The sequence below is a fragment of the Gavia stellata genome, chromosome 11 (genome assembly GCF_030936135.1).
Source record: "Gavia stellata isolate bGavSte3 chromosome 11, bGavSte3.hap2, whole genome shotgun sequence".
Classification (NCBI taxonomy): Eukaryota; Metazoa; Chordata; class Aves; order Gaviiformes; family Gaviidae; genus Gavia; species Gavia stellata.
In genome coordinates this window covers 15,813,959-15,834,491 of record NC_082604.1, presented here as the reverse complement: position 1 = coordinate 15,834,491, position 20,533 = coordinate 15,813,959, and the positions used below count along the sequence as shown (strand labels likewise).

Here is a 20,533-nt window from a genome sequence, read left to right as displayed (position 1 = left end):
TACCTTACAGCTGCCCGCTTAAACACAGGTCCTCACCTCTGCCATGCAGCCGAGGGTCCCCTCCGCTCCTTGGGGCAGCCTAGCAGCCCCCCTCTCCATCAAGTGGCCTCCCCTCCCTGCAAACAGGGTGCCAGGGGAGGGCAGGAGTCCAGGGGGGACGTGCCCAAGTGCCCCAGCTGCTAACCACGCCGTGATGCAGGTTTCTGCGGCACCGATGAGGCGCCCAGCGGAGCATAGCAGTGGCTTCTGCACAGCAGTTCCAGCCCATCAGCTAATTAAAAAATTAGGCTGCCTGCCAGAGACAGATGACAAACCATCACTACCACCTATGAGGGCAGGCAGCTGGGTGAGCTCAGGGGTCTGGTGCAGCCGCGATGGCCCCGGCTGCTGACAGCAGTCTCGCTCTGCTCGTCTTGCTCCACACCCCACAGCCACCCCCAGAGGGATGGGGAAGACTCAGCAGGAGATGGATGCGTTTTGTTCCAGGGAATTTATTTTTCCTGTGCATCCAAGTGTCTCCTTGTAATCCATCAAGGTCTGAGGGACTAATATTTAACGGTGCTCAACACCTTGGCTCTTAATTGGACTCCAAGACAGAGACATCGCTGAGCATGTGACAGCTTTCAGAATGGAGCTCTTAAGTGCTGCTTGCCATGTATTTAATATACGGTGCCACTGGGGGAGGAGTGTGAAGACACTTTTTGGAGCTGGAGAAAGAGCAGCAGGAAACCTTGTAATCAGACAAAATAAGGTTTAATTCCAGGTTGCCATAAATTACAAAGCAGTGCAGATGGAAAGCTATGAAGTAGCGAGTGGATGAGATGGACAGGGAAACCAAAAAGAGATACAGGAAAATAAATGCATTAAGGTAGATGACCTCACATCCCGATTAACTGCACGTGGTGAGGGAAGGGGCTGTGGGGCTGCAGGCAGATTTTGTCCTTATTTCTTCTTGCTAAGCTCTAATGAGCTATGGCAGAGCAGGGAGCAAGGCCGTGGGGGAGAGCAGCCCTGGCATCAACGCCGGGTGACTCCCAGCAGCTCCCACCCTTCAGGGACAGGGGAGCGGGGCTGGCTGGGGAGGGAGGAAGGCGGCACCCACCACAGCACTGGGCACCAAGACCCTGCCACTCTGCGGGGAGGGGGGAAACAGCCGCACGTGCCTGCCCCGGCCTGACAGATCTAGGACATCCAAAAATAATCGATGGTGGCACCGCAGTGAGGGGCGGCCAGCAGAAATGATGAGAAGCGACACCATCCCTGGGGGTAGTGGGTCGCGCTGGCCCCCAACGGCAGCGGTGCCGCCGGGAAGGGGCTCCGCTGTACTGAAGCTCCCGGGGGGCTGCCAGGCACCTGCTGAGCAGCATCCGCATCCCTCTCATTGCAGCAGCCCTTCCCGATGGCTCCTCCACAGCAGGGCTGGGGCCAAGGGGCTCTCCTGCAAGGAGAGGCACATCGTGCAGGCAGCTGGATGGGGTTAGTGTCTCATTTTGGCAGGTGAGGACCCCCCTACAAGGCCACAGCCTCCAGCGTTTACCTGGGGTGGGCTTATTTAGAGGTCTGCTGTTGCCTGCTCCCAAAAAGCACCATGAAAACAACTCTCATGGCACAACGGGCTCGCCCCAGGAAGGAACAATGGCTGGCACCGCTCTCCCTGTTGCTCACAAATCCATCACTCCAGCCTCTTCTCTTCTCCTCACAGGATCTGACATGAATGAGCGCAGCCCAGAGACAGGCTGGGGAAGGAATCTGGCTGTTTTTCATGTGGCTGCGGCATGAAGCAGGGAGGGAGGTTATGAGAGCACAGCAGAAACTACTAACACTCCCTCCATCCCTATAAAGATAGAAACATTTTTTGCCAGAAAATAAACCCTTCAGTGACTGCAGCATCCCTTGGGAGTATGTGGCTCTGGGGCCATCTCCCACGACTCCACTGCAGACCCCAATTTTCTGTGCCTCTTCGCAACATCTCCACTTTGATAATGCACGATCAGGCCTGGAGCATCTGGGACACAGGTGCCCTCCTCCTAGCATTCTCCCAACCTAGCATTCTCCCAACCCGCGGCATCTCTGCGTACGCCCGATGTGGTGGGGCTCAGCGACAATGGCAAAGCTTAGCCAGCAGGAAAGGATCTGGAACGACGCACTCCCAAAATGCTCATCTATTACAATTTAAGCCGCTGAATTTTGTGGGTGGCTGCACCGTGGCCCATGAATTGCTCTGCAGCTGACAGGAGGAAGAAGAGGAGGTGGTGCTCCCCTATGCCCCTCTGCCAGGCTTCACCTTACAGACCTCTGATGCACATTTCTTTGTTCGTGGTGTGACACAGGATTAATGCACCATAACTCACTGCACACTGGTGCTGTTGAGGGGAAACATCGCATGTCACCTGGCACCCCGCAGGCAAACAGAGCCCGACCCAGGCAGCCCTGCATTATGGATTTGAAAGTTGCAGCTGCAATGGCAAACCCTCACGCACGCACACCTACAAATTCCTGTTTTCCCAAATGCAATAGATCACGTTTTCAGGACGCTGCCTGCCTGTTTTTACAGAAGCGCACTAGCAGAAGACAGCTACTTGTCAAGGCGCTGTTCCAGTAAACAGACTATTTTCCTGATACCTGTGCTTAACACATTCCCCCCGGCTCCCAGGCTCTCCACCCCCATGGCCAGCAGCAGGAGTGCGCTGGGTGCCTGGCCTCAGCGCAGGCAAGGTCCCTGAGAAGGCAGAGTGCAGCTCAGCGCTCACTCCAACACGTCTCCTCCCTGGCCTTTGCCCTCCCTCCGGCTCCGCTCAGTGGGAAAGGCATAAGCTGATGCTCACAGAGGCCACTCTCTCCGGGCCGGGACTCCCAGAGCAGGCAAAGGCTGATATCAGTTTCGTGGGAGACCAAGCTGGAGCCAGCAGCTGGAGCCTGCTGCAAACAGAACCAAACCCCAAGCGGCCTGGGGCTTGGTCATCACAGGCAGCTTGGACAAACATCATTATAATCTGGTCTATGCTTAATAATCAGTACAGCTGTTGGTAATGAGCTGGATAAAATACCCCGTTCAGAGCCTGCGGCCAGGGAGACCACTCAACCTCCTGTTTGATCCCGGTGTGTCACAGCCATGAAGTCCAGACACCCGTTATGAAGCCGATGGCGCAGCTCCCTGTTGGTGGCCACTTCCCTGGACACGGTGCCGTTTATTCACCTGCAACGGCCGGCCGCGCTTCCCCCTACCACACACAGCCATGTCCCCCCTGACATGCTCCTGCACAGCTTGCAGCTTGGGAGATCCCAAAGCAGAGGCGGTGTCTATCAGACAGCAGCTTGCAATGATTTCTTCTGCCATGAGGCAGCTCAGCATCTACAACATCCCACGGCAAGAAACTCCACAGATCACCGCACCTGTGTGAATAATCACTGCACTCTCTGTTTTAAACCTAGCTCCTACCAACTTTGATGCCCCCCAGTTCTTGTAAAACATCTGCATTGCATGGCTCGTGACTTCATGGACTGTACCGTAACCCCCTCAGCCAGCCCTCTCCCAGACTGGAGTGTCCCAGTCAGCCACGTTTGTCTTGTACAGAAGCCACTGCTCTTCTCTGAACCTTTTCCAGGTTTTTCCCAACAGACCATGTTGATATGCCATAAATTTCAGCAATATGTAATGATCAGTCCCGCTCTGTTATCCTTCTTCGTAGCTCCTCATCTTTGTTTAGCCACAGAGAAACTCACCCACTTCTCCCACTGCTGCTTAGTTCCCTTACAAGCCCATGATGAATAACCTCACCAAATGTTAGACCAAGACCAAGCTCCTGAGTTTTCAGTCAGCAAGTCCCCAGGTGCGTCTTCACGGTAGAGTACTGCCCAGCTCCTACTTCTCTTATCCATCGCCTCTCATAAGCACTGCAACCAGTAGTCTTAATAACTTAGTTGTACCTCACCCTACCGATCTCAATAGTGATAATTATGTCAAGTATTTCATCACCAAATATTTTCTCCCAAATATTTTCCAACACATCCACTTTCTTACCCCAATTCCTAACACCAGAATAAACCAGACAGGGAATTGGCTCTCTTCTCCTTCTTGGTCCCATGCTTTCAAAGTATTTAAAATAGGTGGAGGGTAAGCTGAACAGCATTTGCCTCTCTCCCTGGCTGTTAGCTAGACACCTTCTGATGGCTCTCACTGTCTGTTTGCAGAGCCTTCTGCAGGCACATAGGTCATCTCTGGGATGCAGCAGGCATCAAAGCAGAAGAGAGGCTGGGCACGAGGAGGAACTATCCTGCTGAGCTGCCTTCCTAGAGATCTCCAAGTCTAATTTTATACATATGCTTGTAAGAGATCCCGTTAGTGGAATTAAACACTGCAGTCACATGCCATCCTGCTTTGCGCTCATCCCTCCACTGCCCATGTGAAGACACAGAGCTGTGTTAGCACAAGCAAGGGTCCCATCCTCACTGGCACTCACTCTCCAGGCAGACATCCCAGCCGTGGCTCTGCTCAGCTGCATCCCACCAGCTTCAGGGGAGCAGAGACGGTTCCTCTCCCTGCCCACCCAGAGCGGCACCAAGAAAAACGAGCTAGTGCTTTGCCAGTGCCTGAAAGATGCAGCATGCTGTACGAGGGCTAACCTTGTGCACAGCAGAGCTCAGGCACCCTGTGCTCATCTCCCACCCTTCGGCAGGGCTTCTGCCTTCATGCTGGGTTGGTCAGTGGGAAAGAAACCCCAAGAGCTCCCCCACATGCTGCCAGGCGGGGAGGAGGACCACATTCAGAGATGGTTCCCCCCAGGAAGCCTGCCAGCTGTTCTCACCAGCCAGGAAACCTTGCTGCCTCCAATTTGTCAAATATCGTCTTCAATCAAGTTCTGCTAAATATCCTCACTCCAGGCGAGGCACAGTACCTCCAGCCAGGTTTCAGAGACTCCCCTGAGCTAATGGACTCCACTCCTCTGTCTGAGTTGGCAGAGATAAGCCACAAAGCTGCTTCTTCATCCTGTCCCATTTTCCCTCTGCTCCTTCTCTTCTCCCACAGGGTCATCCTGCTGCAGCACGGTCAGCAAAACCAACGGGGTCCAACACTAACAGCAGTTTGCAAAGCTCTGCCCAAGCTGCTGGACACTGAGATCTCTCCCTCAGCCCACCAGCTGCTGAGGACGCCTAGTTGCTAAACTAATTCTCCCTGAAAACTACCTGACTTGGGCCAAGGATGGGTGCCAAGAATTCCCTGGGGAGCCCACAGCTTCCCCTGGCCGCGCCTCTGCCACCCCATCTCCTCCTCCCCTCGCCCATGGCATCAGGAGTCTGCCTGCCAGGCAGACCTGCCCACACATTACTCCTTAATGTATCTGTAAGGAAGGTTATAAAAAGCTTGCTGGGTCCTCTGAAGTTACATGACTAAAATGACAATTAATTAGAGGGATCGAAGCCAGTCGGGAAGTGAGAGGCCACCTCTGGATTGGCATACTGAAAAGGAAAGTAAAAAGGTCCGCGTCCTTGTCCTCCCTTCCCCTCCTAGCACTCCTCTGCAAGTCCCAGGACCATTTCGTGCTGGTATTGTCCTCATCCTGGCAGCTCCTCCTAAACCTGAACCCTGCTCATCCTCTCTCTGTGCAACTTTCCCATCACTTCTCCCTTGCAAAACCATTGCGATGCATCGTGGCCTCCTCCAGCTCCTTGGGCCTGGCCACATCACATTAAAACAGGATTTATGAGCCTCAAGCACAGACAAGAGTTATGCAGTCTGCACTTCTGCACACTGCATACCAAGTCCCCAGCTGGTTTAAATCAGATTAACTCCACTGATGTAAGACATTTAAGGCAAGAGAGTTCCATGATTTACACCAGCTAAGAAGCTGTTATATTCTAGTTTGGCAGCTGCAGGTTTTAGATCTGAAGTTTTTTGGGCAAGGATCCCAAGCAGCAGTGAAAGACAGAGCAGCTGAGTGTCAAAACCCATTTATTCTCGGTGCAATATGCATGCAGCCAGCATGTGTTCCACATGTCTTTTTAAAAAAAAACCAACAACCCCGGTGTTCAGTTTTGAGTGCCATCAGTCTGCAAAGTCAGTGCTCCATCACAGCTCCAAGGCTCCAAACAAATCACTAAGTCATGATACTACGGAAACGCCTCCCTTCAAAAAATTATAAGTTTGGGAAACTAAAGCCAGGCAACTTTAACGCAAAGGTTGCTAGCCATTGAAAAAACCCTACAGACCTATTAGCACAAATGCAAATGCACACACAAGAGAGCTTAATATTCAGATCAGGGCCTTCATTTCTTCTGGAGAATGCTTAAGCTTCCAGTCAAATCTGGCTTCCACAAAAAAATGGTGCTAACACTAGGGAGCCGGGTGTGCCTGCAAAGGTGCATAAAAAGATGCAGCGTTCAGGGCAGATGAAATGGCACAGAAATGCACCCGGAAAAATGCTAATACTGCCTGAAAAAGAAGGTTTGGTCCTTTCTCCTTCACCTTAGCAAAGTGGCTTCTTCACACCTGTAGAGGCTGGTTTGTCAGAGCCAGGGGAGCATCAGGAGCCCACTGCCATTCCCACGCCACCTGCAAGCCTACAAGTGGGCAGCAGAGCTGCAGCCTCCCCCACTGCCTCCCGTCCGGTGCCGGCTGCGCGTCGGGAAGCAGGGAAGGGGCCAGGGAGCCCCGCCAGCCCCATAAATCACCAGGCACCCAGTGCAGTAAATCTGACCTCCCTTGCAAGGGAAATATAAATCAGCTTTACTAGCAGCTTCTGAAACAAAAACTAAGCTTATGAAACTGTAAAAATACCTCTTTAAACATCCTGTGCCCCGAACAGACCACTGAGAGCCCCATTGGGCTGAGGGAGAGCAAACAAGCTTTGCAAGAGACAAGACAACTGGCGGGTTGACGAACTGAGAAAAAGCATTTCAGACTGAGCAGCTTCTTGCTGGCAGGCGGCAGAACACAGATATCTTTAGCACATGGTAAAGACAGGGTAGGGAATCACGACAAGTGAATTAGCCAACATTAATACTGTCATTTGTATTCAGCGTACTTCAAAGCACTCGCAATGCAGACATCACCAGACAAAAAAAAATCACCCATGTCTAATGGAGAGCAAAGTACAGCACATTCCCTGGAGACCACAGAGTAATGATCGGCAGGGGCTGGATGGGACCCTCAATGATCAGCAGGGGTTGGATGGGACCCTCGGAGCCACCTTGTCCCACAGCCCCAAGGAGGATGAAGCAGGTCACCTCCCTGCCTGCTCTTCCCTAATGCCTGCCTGCACAAATTAAACACCACTGCCCCACCGCTTAACGAGCTAGCGTGGGATGGCTGTGCTCCCCAGACAGGGACACGTCCGGAGGAAGCCTCATGAACCAGTGCAGCGGCAGGAGCTACTAGGCAGAGCCAAACTGGGACAGGGCTCAGCAGGGGCACAGAGGAGTCGCACCTGCTCACACCCCAGCAAGACTGCACCCGACATCCATGGTAGGAAGTCTGCAGGGAATATTATGGCTGGGCAGAGGCTCCAGATGCCAAGGAAGCTGCCGGTGCCGGCAATGCTAGCCATGGGAACAGCTACTTCAATAACACGCACATGTGGGAACGGCCCACCACCGTGTGCCATCCACAAGCGGCTTCCAGAGGCTGGTCACCTCCTCCCGGGGCAGGTGTACGGGCAGGCAGGACCCCAGGGCTGCCTGCTGCCACTGCCACCCGCACCCTGCTGCGGCACAGAGGGCACGTGGCCAGCAGCCGGTCTGGGAGAGGATGCTGCCCTCACCGGTGCGTCAGGCGAGCGGGGCAGCCGGCAGGGAGAACCCAGGGACCAACGCCGGGAAGGGACAGGCAGGGCTGGGGCAGCTCTGGGGAAAGGGTTCAGAGCCCAGGGATGCAACACCCTCCTTGTGCGACCAGTCCAAGGCTAGAGAGCATGCCGGTCCCACGAGAAGCACCCGTGCGCAGCCGGGGAAGGAAAACATGGCATCAACTGAGCCAAGTCCTCTTTGCCAGCTGCCTTATTTTCCTGCAGATTTATTGTTGTTCTCGCACTCAATAACAGCAGAGCGAAGGCACAAAAAGGAAACTTAAGTGATCAGTGGCTGCTAATCACCAAAGCTTTCCAAGAGCTCACCGAAGCCAAGAGGAAAGGCTTGACAACCGCTCTCTGCTGACGCTTGCTAGCGCACAGCCAGGCAGCTGTGCCACGAACATGCGACACCTCTTTCCACTGACACCCCACCGGGAAGGGGGCTGTAAACACACACAGGGCATGCACGCTTGCTCCTGTCTCGCCTCTCCTATCGCCTCAGGGCGCGAGGGCAGGCCCCGCTGCCATGCGGCACAGATAACCTCCTGCCACTCGTGCCAGCAGAGACCTGCATGTGGGCAGTCTTGGATGGAAGGGTCTGTCGCTCTGCAGGAAGGAGCAGAACCCCAGAAGGCCACCCCAAAAGTTTGTTAGCTTTCTTTGCATTTGAAATAGCGCTGAATAAAATCTCCATGCAGAAGAAAAAGAGAGCCTGTGTTGCCGGAGGCAGCTGCTGCGGCAGCTCAGCGCAGGCTTACCTTTGGGCATGATGCGATGCATTGCAACCGACAAGAAGAAGATCGAGTCGCTGTAGTAGGTCCCTGATCCAGCGCTGAAGTGTTTCTGCATGGCTTCGACGATTGGAAACAGCTTTTCCGTCAGCTCATTCACATCATGGACTATTACCTAGGAGAAACACCAGAAACACCACTCAGCTGCCGCCTCTGGGGTCTGGCCCAGCACTGGCAGCCTTTGCTCAGCCTGCACCAGCACAGGGCGAGGCGGGAGAGGTTGCTAAAGCACAGAGACTGCTGGTTGGCACCGCAGCTGCACAAAGGGACCCGACTGCCCCGGCCCCCACACATCCGCCTGCCACGAGAGCCAGCTGAGTGCAGCAGGGAAAGGAGGGAAGGATTTTTACAGCCATTTCGTAACTGTGAGATGGGCAGAGATGCGAATCCACTCACACAATCAAGCTTGTTCAATGTTTTGTGGTTTTTTTCTGGTCTGTTCCCACTGCCTAATGCAACTACGTATCTGGTCTCCCATATGGAGCCCATCAGAAGAGGTGACTGCTCACTCCAGGCTCTGGCACCCTGCCAGCGGCAGGCCAGACCACGTGTCACTTACCCCAAGGACCAAGACTTGCTCCCTGCTACACAGGCAGGCTGTGACAGGGCCAGGGACACAGCCCGGATTTCCTGAACCTCAGCCCGGCATGTAGGCAAGCTCTGCAGCACGTCCTGCCAGAGCTGGAGGGGGAAAGGGAGGACGGGCCACAGCACGCCGACAAAAATCCAAACATCAGCAGTTACAGCAGAGTCGAGCATCTTCTCCAGATGGAGCTCAGCCCGCCTGTGCTGGAGCTCTGCTCGCCCTCAGCCAGCAATGCTCTGTGCTCCCCAGCTCTGCTGGAGCCCATGCACCAGCACCGGCCCTGGCACGTCCGCGCAGGCCGGGGCTACGGGCCGGAAACAGGAGCAACTGCAAATGTACCTCGTCAGCTACTGAAATTTTACAAGCTTATAATTAATTTTGGTCAAAGTCCGACAAACAGGAACTCTCATGCAGCCTGATGCTTATTGTACATACAGAAGGACGCAGGTCACTGAATCGTGCAAGATAACAGGAGGGATTTTCAGGGTAATTAAGGGAGACAAGGGACGCGACGCCGGTGCGGATACAGGGTAATGCAGGAACGCGAGTGTGGAGACTCGAGGTCGCGCCGCCTTGATCAGGCCAGGGGAAACAGGAAGAGCCCCGCAGGAACTGAAGGCCGGTGAGGACACAACTTTGCAGCAGTACTTGAATTTTGGAAAGGGGAGCCTATACCCCTTGTTTGAGGGATACAGAGACAATTCCTTAAGCCTTCAGCAGGGATCGCAACCCCATGTTCTCCATAGGTCTCTTCCAAACTCAACTATTCAACGGTTCTATGATTTCACTCCTTTTTCCTACTGAAACTTCATCTGGAGCCCTGCACTATACACTTAAACATACAAGGTAGAGCATTTGCTTTTTTTAAACCTAAACCAAGTCAAGTGCCTTAGAGGAAAAGGGGGCTCTGGAACCTCTGGCACAAAGGCAGAGACAGTGGGCAGTCTGGAGCTTCTTCCCCCCCCGCTTTCTTGCAGAAGATGTTACCCAGATCAAAGTGCTCTTACGTCAGAGCAGAGCTCGCTGGAGGCAGGGATCCACTCATGGGTCGAGCAAGGCAAGGTGATGGGCCCATCCTGACCCCGGGGTGGTCAGTGGGGTACCGCTGGAGGACAGTCACAGTGGAGTCCCCACGGAGCCCCTCCTAGGGAGGGCACCTCAACCAACTGCCCTCGGCCAAGGGCTCGATGCTGGCCCTTGCCAGCAGCTGGGCGCTGTATGACAGCCCTCACGCAGGCTCTGCGACCAGCGTGTCCCTCGGCGGGGCGGCCACGCTGCTGGCGTCCCAGCTGGTGGGCTCAGGGCCAAGCGCCTGCAGCAGGACGGCAGGAAAAATACAGAACAACATGTACCAGGAAAGTGCATTGGGAGAGCTCATCAGGAGCCACACCTGGCTTTGGATAGCACAGCATACATAATCCTTCCCAGAGACACCACAGGGGAGAAAACTCTGTTACCAGGAACATTACGGCAGCATCTCGCCCCAGCCCTGCCAAGCTGCGCAGCCGTCTTCACCATCACGGTTAGCACCAGCAGTGCTGCAGGAACAGGCGGAAGAGCAGCATGGCTGCAGGGAGCAGATCGGCAGCACCAAGCGCTGCTGACGGCAGTGATCCTGGGTGACCAAACACAGCAAAACACCACTACTGTCCAGGTGCAACGGCACTGACCGCCTGTGCACAGAGCTGAGCACTGCCAGCACCACCACCACTGGGATGCGTGATGCTCTGCTCCCAGCCCAGCTCGGTAGGGACAGCTTCAGGGTCTGGCCGGATTGGAGAGGCATGGAGGAGAAATACAGCACCTGTAACCACCCTTCTCCATTCAACAAAGGCAGCCTGAGGTCTGTACAGCACATAGGAAACAGCTGAGCAGCAGGTAAAAAAAGTCAAACCAGTTCCAGTCACCTCTGAAACGAGCAGAGTGCCAAGCACCGCTGGACAAAAATCACGGGAAACATACTCCTGAAACTCCAGACACAGCATCATCTGCCTTCCCTCCCCTGCCAAAGAAAACAGGACAATTTGTGTCTTTTGCCCACCCTTTGGTTAGGCACTTCTGCAAAGCAAGCTCCTAAGCAGCTGAATCTTCCTTCCGCAGCCACAGGCCAGCCAGCCTCTCCAGGACTGCGAGGGCTTCTCTTCTCCCCACTGCTGACTTTAGCACAGCATGTTGATCTGCTGCTAATTTTGTTCTTCATTATTTATTTGTGTAGCAGCTTTCAGTAAATCCCCATAGCTAAATCTGACCACGTTTGCTGAGGACATTAAGAAAAGTGAGTTCCAGGGGTTTCCTGTGCAAGCACAGTTTTATAAACACGCGTCCTGCACCAAGAAAAGACCCCTTCAATTGATTCACTAGGAAAAAACAACCCACATTTCGCTTCTCTTTAACTTTCCCTCCTTCTCGTGCCGGGTATCTTTGCAGCTCTCTTGTAAGCGCGGCAGCTCAGTTACATTCACCCCAGCATGTCTTCGCACAGCACCAGACCCACGGGGGAGTCGGTGTTTGGCAGCATCCTCTGCGGGGCTGATCTAAACAAGCAACCAGGAAGAGCAACGAGCAGAGCAGGCAGTTAATGTCATTCTCGTCAGGGAACGGAATAAATAAGCGATATGAATCAGCACAAGGAGTCAGACCGCGCAGCCCGGAGTTGCAGGAAACGGTGCGAGTCGGGGCTCTTTGTAAGCACAGCATCAGCTGCTGAGACAGGCCCAGGCTTGCTCCGGGGCACCTCCTGCTCGCCGGGAAGCGGGAGAGGCTGCGGAGATCACCCTGCAACCCGCGGGCCAGGACACGCTCTCTGCAGCTGCGAGCATACAAGCCCTGGTAAATGCCCACAGAACCCCCGCAAGCCGGGGCTCGGAGGTCGCGGCACGGGCAGAAGGCCAGGCCCTGGCTGGGTGCCGGCGTGCGGTGAGTCCTTCCTCCCTCCCCGCTGCCCGCCGGTGCTTCCCGGCCAACTTCCTCCGTCCCCGCCGCTCTCCACCCCACGCCAAAACGCCACGCAGGCACCGCATGGCGGAGCACCAGCTCCATCTGCCGCTCACTGTCGGCACGCTGCGCTCCTAGCTCCACATCTGGGACACATCTGTACAGGCACTGTGGCACCGGTGATGCCATGTCACGACTGTCCCGTGACTGGGACAGCCCAGCTCCGCCCTGCCCTGCGCAGCAGGGAGGGTCCCATGCCTGAGCGCTCCCAGGCACCCCACCGTAGCGCATCCCAAAGCCCCCCCCCATCCTTCGCGTCCTGCCCTGGCAGGCTGCAGCCGGCTGCTTCAGGCTCCAGGAGATTTTGAAAACTCCTGAATTTGATTAGGGAGAAACGAGAGCTGGCCCATGACCTTCCCCGAGGGTTGGGACCCAGGTCTTCTGATTCCTGGGCTTCACTCTAACAGAGAACCCAACCGATCCCAGCTCTCGCGGGAGGGGAGGGCAAGGACAGCTCCAAAAGCTGTCCGAATCACATCTTCATGAAGAAAAAGTAAAGTTCGGGGTTTTTATCAATCCTCCCTCAGCAGCTCAAGCTGCCCTCTGAGCACTTTATCAAGCCTCTGTCTCTGGGCCTGCTCTAGGAAAACAGCGTAGAACCTGGAGAGGGTTCTGCGGACACCAAGAGAACCAGGAAAGGAGAGGTCTCAGGATGACGATGGGTTATTGCTGGAGCTACCTGAGCATCAGGATCAACCACCTTCAATATTTTAGATGATGTTTCCTGCACATAAAGAGGAGGGATGGGGTAGGCTACAGCAAGAATAAAGAGGCGCTGTCATCTGCTGGCGTACCAGAAACTGGTGCAGCATTAGGGGCAAGGCTGTATGCTTGAGGAGCAGGCAACAGCCTCTGCTCTGTACTAGGAACTCTACCTAAAAACAGGTGAGTGGATAGCTCTGAAGTATACTGCTAACCACAGGCTAGCTAATGAAACCAGGATACGTCAGGCTCTGCCAGGAGAGAGAAGCAGCTGTCCCACTGAGTAGATCCCAGCGAAATCTCACCTGAGCCCTCCAGACCACGCTGCTTGCTTACACCCAGGAGATCAGTTCTGGCGCAAGACCTACTACACCGAGCCGTGAGCCAGGCTTTACTGCGAGTCCACAAGCACCCACAGACGGAGGCCCACCCTGCAACAGACACATCACTGCAGGCCCCCACCTCCGCCCCCACTTCATGCAACGTTCGACTCACAAGCCTGCGCTCCCCTGCGCAAGCAATGCTGGCAAGGCTGCCCACAGAGGATTTTGGTTTCTGAGAAGAGCAGATGGCAGTAAGGCAGCCACAGATGCACAGAGGTGTCTGCAAGGGATCTGCACGCCATGGTGGCCCGGGGGTCCCCCCACTCCAGGGGACACATACCACAAACCTGAGGTAGGCTGTCACACTGAACATTTGCACTGCACCATCATGGGGCACCGCTAGTCCACCCCACCGTGGCAGGGAGGAATTCTCCTGAAGGCAGCTGTGCACACCCCCTCCAGCCAGCTGAGCACTGCCAGCACGGTGCAGGGTACCCACCACAGATACCTGACCTGACTGAGTGCCAGCACTAGTGAAGTGCTGTTTAAGAAAAAGGAAAGGTGGGATTATTTACCAAAAAATGATTTGTATGAACAACATTAAGGTTACATCTCTAGTTACATCTCAGCAGAGTTCAGCTAGTATCAAATATCTGAAAGATGAGAAACGAAAAGTTACATCAGAAGTAGAGGACACTTCCAAGCAATACTCTGCAGCAGCACCTCAGGACAGTAGAGTCAAGTTACCTGGACTCTCTGAACTTAACACTCCTCCAGTTTTCAGACACCTGTTTAATGCGAAGGAAAGCCTGACTTTACATGGACTGCACCGACTACATTTCTGGGAGACAGAACTGTTTCTCAGGCAGGTAGCAGGATGGACATTCGCACGTGGAAGCACTCCAGCTGTTACAGGCTCTCCATTCCCTTTTTCAAGAGCCGCTAGCAGCAGGGTGACACGCGGTCCTTGTGCTGGCCTGCTGAACCGGGGCTAACAACAGGGTCTCCAGAAGAGGAGCAGCACTGCTCAGAGCAACTGCTCTTCTCCAGCAGAAATGGTGTGCCAGAGGTGTTCCCGGTCCACGCAGCCACCCAGTCCTGGGTAAGATAATCACTGAGCTGCGGAGGACAGCTCCCCGCAGGCGGCGGCAGCAGCAGCAGGGAGCGCGGGGGCTCAGCTCACACAGAACAAGCCCTCCGGAAGACTCAAGAGACTGGGGAGAGGCGCAGCCTCCTCCAGCACAGACGGGCAGCAAGCACCCTCTGTAGGGAGCCGGAGCAAGGGCTGTCCGTGGAGAAAGTTTCTTTTCCCTGGCCGGCTGCTGCCTTTGTCTTACGGGAAGATGAACGTCGCTCAGAAACCCCGGGCGCTTCCTTCGTAACGCCTGGCCGGAAGGCAGGTGAGGGAGAGCCCCAGAAGACGCTCCGGCAGCAGTGCACCCGCCCGCCGCAGCACCCCAGCACACGGGCGGCAAAGGCCGGGACCGCGGCTCCCGCGGGCCCGCCCCACAGCCGCGGCAGGCCGGCCGCGGGAGAGCGCACGGCCGCGGCGGGGCCCCGCCCGCCCGCCCGCGCAGGTGCCCGCGCCCGCGCCCCCGCCCGCCGCACCTGGTGCCGGAAGGCGGCGCCGCGCAGCAGGTCCCGCAGCAGGCCGAGGCCGATGTCCCTGCTGGCGCCCTCGGTGACGAGGTGGAGGTGCAGCGCGTCCCCGCCGCCCAGGCGGCCGTGCCGCAGCAGGGAGCGCAGCGCCGCCTGCCCCTTGGCGCGCAGCGCCGGGCTCCGCTCCGCCTTGGTGAACATCATCAGGAGGTGCAGGTCGCGGCCCCCCGCCGCCGCCGCCGCCGCCTCCCCGCCGCCGCGCTGGGGGTGGCGGTGGGCCGGAGCGGGCGGCGTGGCGCGGAGGCGGCGGGTGGCGCTGGAGAAGGTCTCGCCGCCGCCGCCGAGGTAGTAGAAGGCGCAGACGGCCAGGGCGGCGGCCAGCGCCAGGGCGCAGGGCTGGGAGCGCGCCCAGCCCCAGCCCCGGCCCGCGCGGCCCATCGCCGCCATGCCGCGCCCGCCCCGCGCCCGCCCCGCGCCCGCCCCGCGCCCGCCCCGCGCCCGCCCCGCGCCCGCCCCGCGCCCGCCCCGCGCCCGCCCCGCGCCCAGCGAGGCCCATGACAGTGTAGAAAGGTTTAATCAAGTACAGTATTTACAATCCTTACAGCATGTACAGTCGATGAACTACAAGGGTAATAATGTGTTCCTCTCATTTACAATGGCAAACTACAGGAAAACTACATTCAAGTTTTAGATACAAAGAGAAACAAGAAAATACTGTATGTAGAAAGATAAAGCAAGCGTATGGAAGGGGATATACCAGAGTGGTACATTCATCCTTTTCCCCAGTATTGCCTTTCTGGAGTCATCCCTGTTTTAAAAATGTGCTCTTGTGCAAGCCAGAGAGCAAGACATCTCAGCTATCAGGCTGCACAAAGAAGTGGCCTTTGGGAAGTGTCCATTTGTGAATGGGCAGAGAGGGTAGTTTGCAAAACTGACTCAAAATAGTTTCAGTCTATTAAATAATCAGAATAATCAGCTCAAGCCTTTTGACACTGTAAAAATACTACAGCCTTAGTACTTACACATTATTTGTAATTCCATCAAATGGTCCTTTTACAGTCACTGTGTCATTTGAGATTCTCATGATCAAGAAGCAGAGTTAGCATCCACACTTTAAAATAGATGGCTGCAGGGAAGCACCAAAGTCCTGGAAACATCACAGCCAAACCTATGCTTATTCTAGTTCTCCTTTTTTCTTTAGTGCTACCAAGTTTTTGCTCTATTGAGGAGAACTCTAATAATTTGGACAACATGTGTGTATTGATGTTATACTGCAAAAACAGGAGAAACTTCCTCTCATGGGGGGATTTGCTGACAGCAGGTGGAAGGTCTGGTTGCATTTTCTAAAACTGTTTCAGCTCAGTATATAAACAGGTAAAATCTAAAATCCCAGAGTGAAAAATGTGGTATTAATACAGGATCCTTTAACGCCCTAACATTAGAAGACACAAAAGGTACAATGCAAAGCCTCTGAATCAGCAGAAAGATTGCCACCAATTTCAGTGACTTCTTGCATTAGGCCCTAATTGGTAAGGAGGCTGAAGTCCACAATGTACTAATCAACAACAACAACTGAAACGCGTTCAGGCTGCAGTATGTGCAGCTTGTGAAAGCAAGCAAAGACTTCTACCATCTGCCACCTTCACCCAAATTTAGAGGAACAAATTCCAGCATGTCTAATTAATTCAGTGGCATAATTCAGTATGATAATAAAGTTTATATGCACCATACTGACATTAACATACAACCTTATTAACAATCAAAACAATACAGACCACTAAGGAGAGACCACAGACATCATTTTAATCAACATGCAAAGTAAATGACACCTCTGAAATCACAATGCATTAGAATATACGTTGAGCTCCTTGACATTTGTCTGTCCAAGAGACTTTTGGAACACATGGTCTAACTCTGGCTAGGAAAAATAATATAAAAATCTTTCAGTGGGCTATCTAGTAAATGACTAAAAAACCATGTGAAAGCTGATTTTAAACTGTGTTAGCAATCTACTGCTTTGTACCTCACCAATTAAGACTTACTATATTTCATACCTACAGAGAAACATGAACTGGAATTGTAGCTTCCCATTATCTGGTGTAGAGTACAAGATGTTAACCCACAATGGAGCCTTATTGTCTATTATTCTTGTTATACTCAGATTCAAATTGTAATAAAAAGGGAAGTTTCCTAATATTACTGAGCAGAAGATTAGCACTTGATTCAGAACTCAATACAGAATCCATATCTTCACAGTCCTGGCGATAATCATACTTTGTATTACTGAGGGCTGAATCCTGCAAGTTACAGAGGCCGTGGAGCACTGAGCCTGCCAGTAGCTGGCAGGACTGAGACCTCAATACATTTCATGTAACTTAACCGCATATTCTTTTTTGCTGATGAGCAACTTAGTAACACATGTATTGCACCTGACCTGAAAAAAGCTTTAAATGAATGCAGTTTATACTGGACCATCCTAGCATACCTAAAAGGACTGCGGAACAAGGCTGCAAGATCAGAAGTGACATACCTACTCCCTGAACTCCAGAGCTCCTGACAAGAGCAATGCAACCTGTGGATCAGGTGTGTTATTAGTCCTTCAGCATAAATAGACTGATACTGCTTCCCAGACAGATCAGAGTCAGGAATGTAGCACATGGATCTGCAGAGCTACAGGGAAGAAACTTTTTTGTCTATAGGGAGTCATCCTGCAATATTTGTCACAGAGATTTTTGTGGGTAGGGAGGAAAATACCAGTGGAGATTTGAAGTAAGTGTCTCGGACATTTTTCCAGCAGCATGGACTGAGATAGCAATTATGCCATTAAGCTTTAGGTAGCTTTACATTACAGCCAATCACTCTATAATCTGCCTGTCATGTAGGCTGCAAAAGACAAATTTTTAGAAAAACCTATGTCTAAAGTGTATACTATACATAGTCGTATCTTACATTGTCCCATCTGTACACCGGGAATTTTACTTTCTCTAAGATCTACTAAAACATCCACTGCTGTTACATACCACAGATTAGGAAGTATATTATCATTTCATAGTCAGCTATATAAAAAACAACTTACTACAAATTACTGCTTACAGGTGATATTCCTAAATTTCTTATTATTCAGACTAAACGCACTCTTTAAATGGGCAGAATCTGCTTTTCCTAACATAATTAGACCACACACAAAGCCTGCTTGGAAAAAGAATCTATTGGGCAATTCTAAAATGCTATTAACTTTGCAGTAATAATCATCCAGATTTGATGCATTATTACACATTTGATGCAAAATTATAAATATTTGAAATACCTTGTTAAAATTTAACATGCCAGAAAGTTTAATTTTACCACAGCTTACAGAATGTTTTACCCAATTTTGCTTATCTTAGCCAGCTTGGAGAAAAGCCAATTCATTTCCTAAATACATTTAAACAGCAGGTTAGCATAAGGCCATGGCTATTCGGAATATTAAAAACTCACATTGATACTATGTTACCTAAAAAAATCTCCTTAAGTTGTCCATAGGGCAGACAAATAGAACATAAAGAATTGCATCTGTGGTTTGGGGCTTCAGGTGATTACTTCCAGGTATTAAATAAACTGACACATAAGCAGGTATCTACAGACACCATTTATGTATGCACATCACCAGAGTGAAGCTCACTACTGAATAAAGCAAATTGTGTTGCTGCCCTCAGAATACAGCTGGAGACTATACTCATTTGTTACTTTGCAGAAATGTGCAGTGAAATTCCTAGGTTTTCCTGTGCACACCTTAGTTTAGACAGCATGTATACATACATATCTTTGCAGATTATCTAAGGCATACTGCTTCCTGATATAAAGAATTGATTGCCCTAAATTTCAGGCAGCTGCATTACATATGAGATTTTATATATTCAGCTTAGGGCAAGTAGTGAGAACAGCAAAAAGGAAAGGTAACAAACAGACATTGTACAACTGCTCTACACAAACTCCATTGGCTCAATATTTACTTTCATGTCTCATTTTGACATCAAAACTTGAAATTTACTACAAACAAACCCCACATCATGTCCAGAAGGATTAAGTTTATTTTTCATGAAAGGTTCCACATGCTCATTTAAAAGTATACTTGCTGCACAGAAAGTTTAATTTAGGAGAAAAAAAGGAAAATAGACTGCTCTTAGAAATTTGGTCCTCCAGGGTATACACCTATTGTGACTGACCCGCAGTCACCAGCCTAAAGGCCAGCCTGGTGTTAAAGCTTCTACTGTGAAAGAGCTTGCAAAAGAGCAGGAGTTACCACGTCCTGTTATTAACAGCCTACCTTTAACCAGAGTCAGTGTAGGAACAAGAGAATCTGTTAAGTTATAGGCCCACAAATAGAAGGACAACTCAGCAAGTCATTACCAGATTTCCCTTTCAAACAGTCTCAGAAAATGCAATCCAGACCTCCTTGTCAGAGGCACATTTTTTATGGCAATAAGGAGACAGATGACAGTAGGCGATACTAAATAGCTAAGCTGGTCTGATCATCCTGCCATCCGGAGTCTGCAATGCATACAGCTACGCTCTAACTTTATGTACGAACTGCAGACAAACTTCGTACTTCCTAACAGGTACTATTTTTATACTGAGCTAGCAGGTATTCCTTTGTTTAAACATTTTCTTCAGCTGCTGAGGTATACGTACTGTAGAACATAAAACTCATACATTTCCCCAGCTACCACAATCTAAAGCTACATTAGAGTGGTCATTTCATCCGAACTACCTAACAAAATGCATATAATTCATTCTGTTAAAGTAAAAAAGACTTGCACTAGAAGGATCAGCTTCTTTTCCTTCTTGACACTTAAGACTTGTGTGAATCTGACTGCTGGAAACGGTTTAGCTTCTCTGGATTATTTGATGCCATTTGAGAAAAGTCACGAAAAATGTCCTGATAAATTTCATCTCCTAGGTAGAAAAGAAAAGGGAAATGGTTTTAAACATCATGATAGTTAACATCACCCACCATTGCACAAATGCCCTACTATGCTACCAATTACCGTATAACACTCATTGATATATAAAGATTGCTTATAGATGGAATGATGCTGATGTGAACTCTTTAGGACTGTTTACTTGCATGCACATTCTGTAGAAGCAAATGAAACAAAGCCAAACTATACCTGAAATAGTACCTCACAGGCAGCCACACAGAGGAAAGTTCAGAGTTAGAAAGGAAAAATGAAAGCATTTTAAAGCAATGTAAAAAGCAAAATGTTTATTAGCTATTAAAGAATAAAATCCCTGTTTTTGCAAGGAAGTGCTAACCAAGATTCTCTTCAGAAAAGTAGAATTATGGCATAAATAAAGATTTACTTGGAAACAGAGGTCAGAAGTCTTACAGCCAGACAGAACTCTCCATGAAAGAAACAATCAGCAAGCAATAGCATAAAAAAAGCAATCCTAAGTAGAGAAATTATTGTTCATAAATCCTTTTGGTCTATTACTTCGGCAAATATAAGTTTTTACATGCATTACTAAACATTCATTACAACTTTTAGTTTTATCTATAAGAGTGATGATACTTTCCTTAAACATCTTTCATTTGTTTTTTTATCTTCACCCTTTGTGCTTCAACACAACCCTACTACTAGTACATATTCCAAAATGAGGGATGGCAGAAATTTCCACCAGGCCTGTCTCCCTCCCCCTCTTTGCCTACACAGGAAAACACATTCAGGAATGGTTACTTGAGTCATTGCCAAGTCAGTCTTTTGCCACTTTAAA

The 20,533-nt window shown here is 51.4% G+C and overlaps 2 protein-coding genes across 2 annotated transcripts in view; both read right to left on the bottom strand.

Moving 5' to 3' along the window:
• XXYLT1 (xyloside xylosyltransferase 1) overlaps window positions 1-15,226 on the bottom strand; it is a 38,294-nt gene extending 23,068 nt beyond the window's left edge. The window contains exons 1-2 of the mRNA XM_059822767.1: window positions 14,789-15,226; window positions 8,543-8,690 (exon numbers count right to left, since the gene is read on the bottom strand). Of these exons, the coding sequence (XP_059678750.1) occupies window positions 8,543-8,690; window positions 14,789-15,226 (586 nt within the window). The remainder of the gene's footprint in view (window positions 1-8,542; window positions 8,691-14,788) is intronic.
• Window positions 15,227-16,345: 1,119 nt separating this feature from the next.
• The window catches only part of ACAP2 (ArfGAP with coiled-coil, ankyrin repeat and PH domains 2), a 68,210-nt gene continuing 64,022 nt past the window's right edge, over window positions 16,346-20,533 (bottom strand). The window contains exon 23 of the mRNA XM_059822613.1: window positions 16,346-19,714. Coding sequence (XP_059678596.1) covers window positions 19,611-19,714 — 104 coding nt within the window. The 3' untranslated portion in view covers window positions 16,346-19,610. The remainder of the gene's footprint in view (window positions 19,715-20,533) is intronic.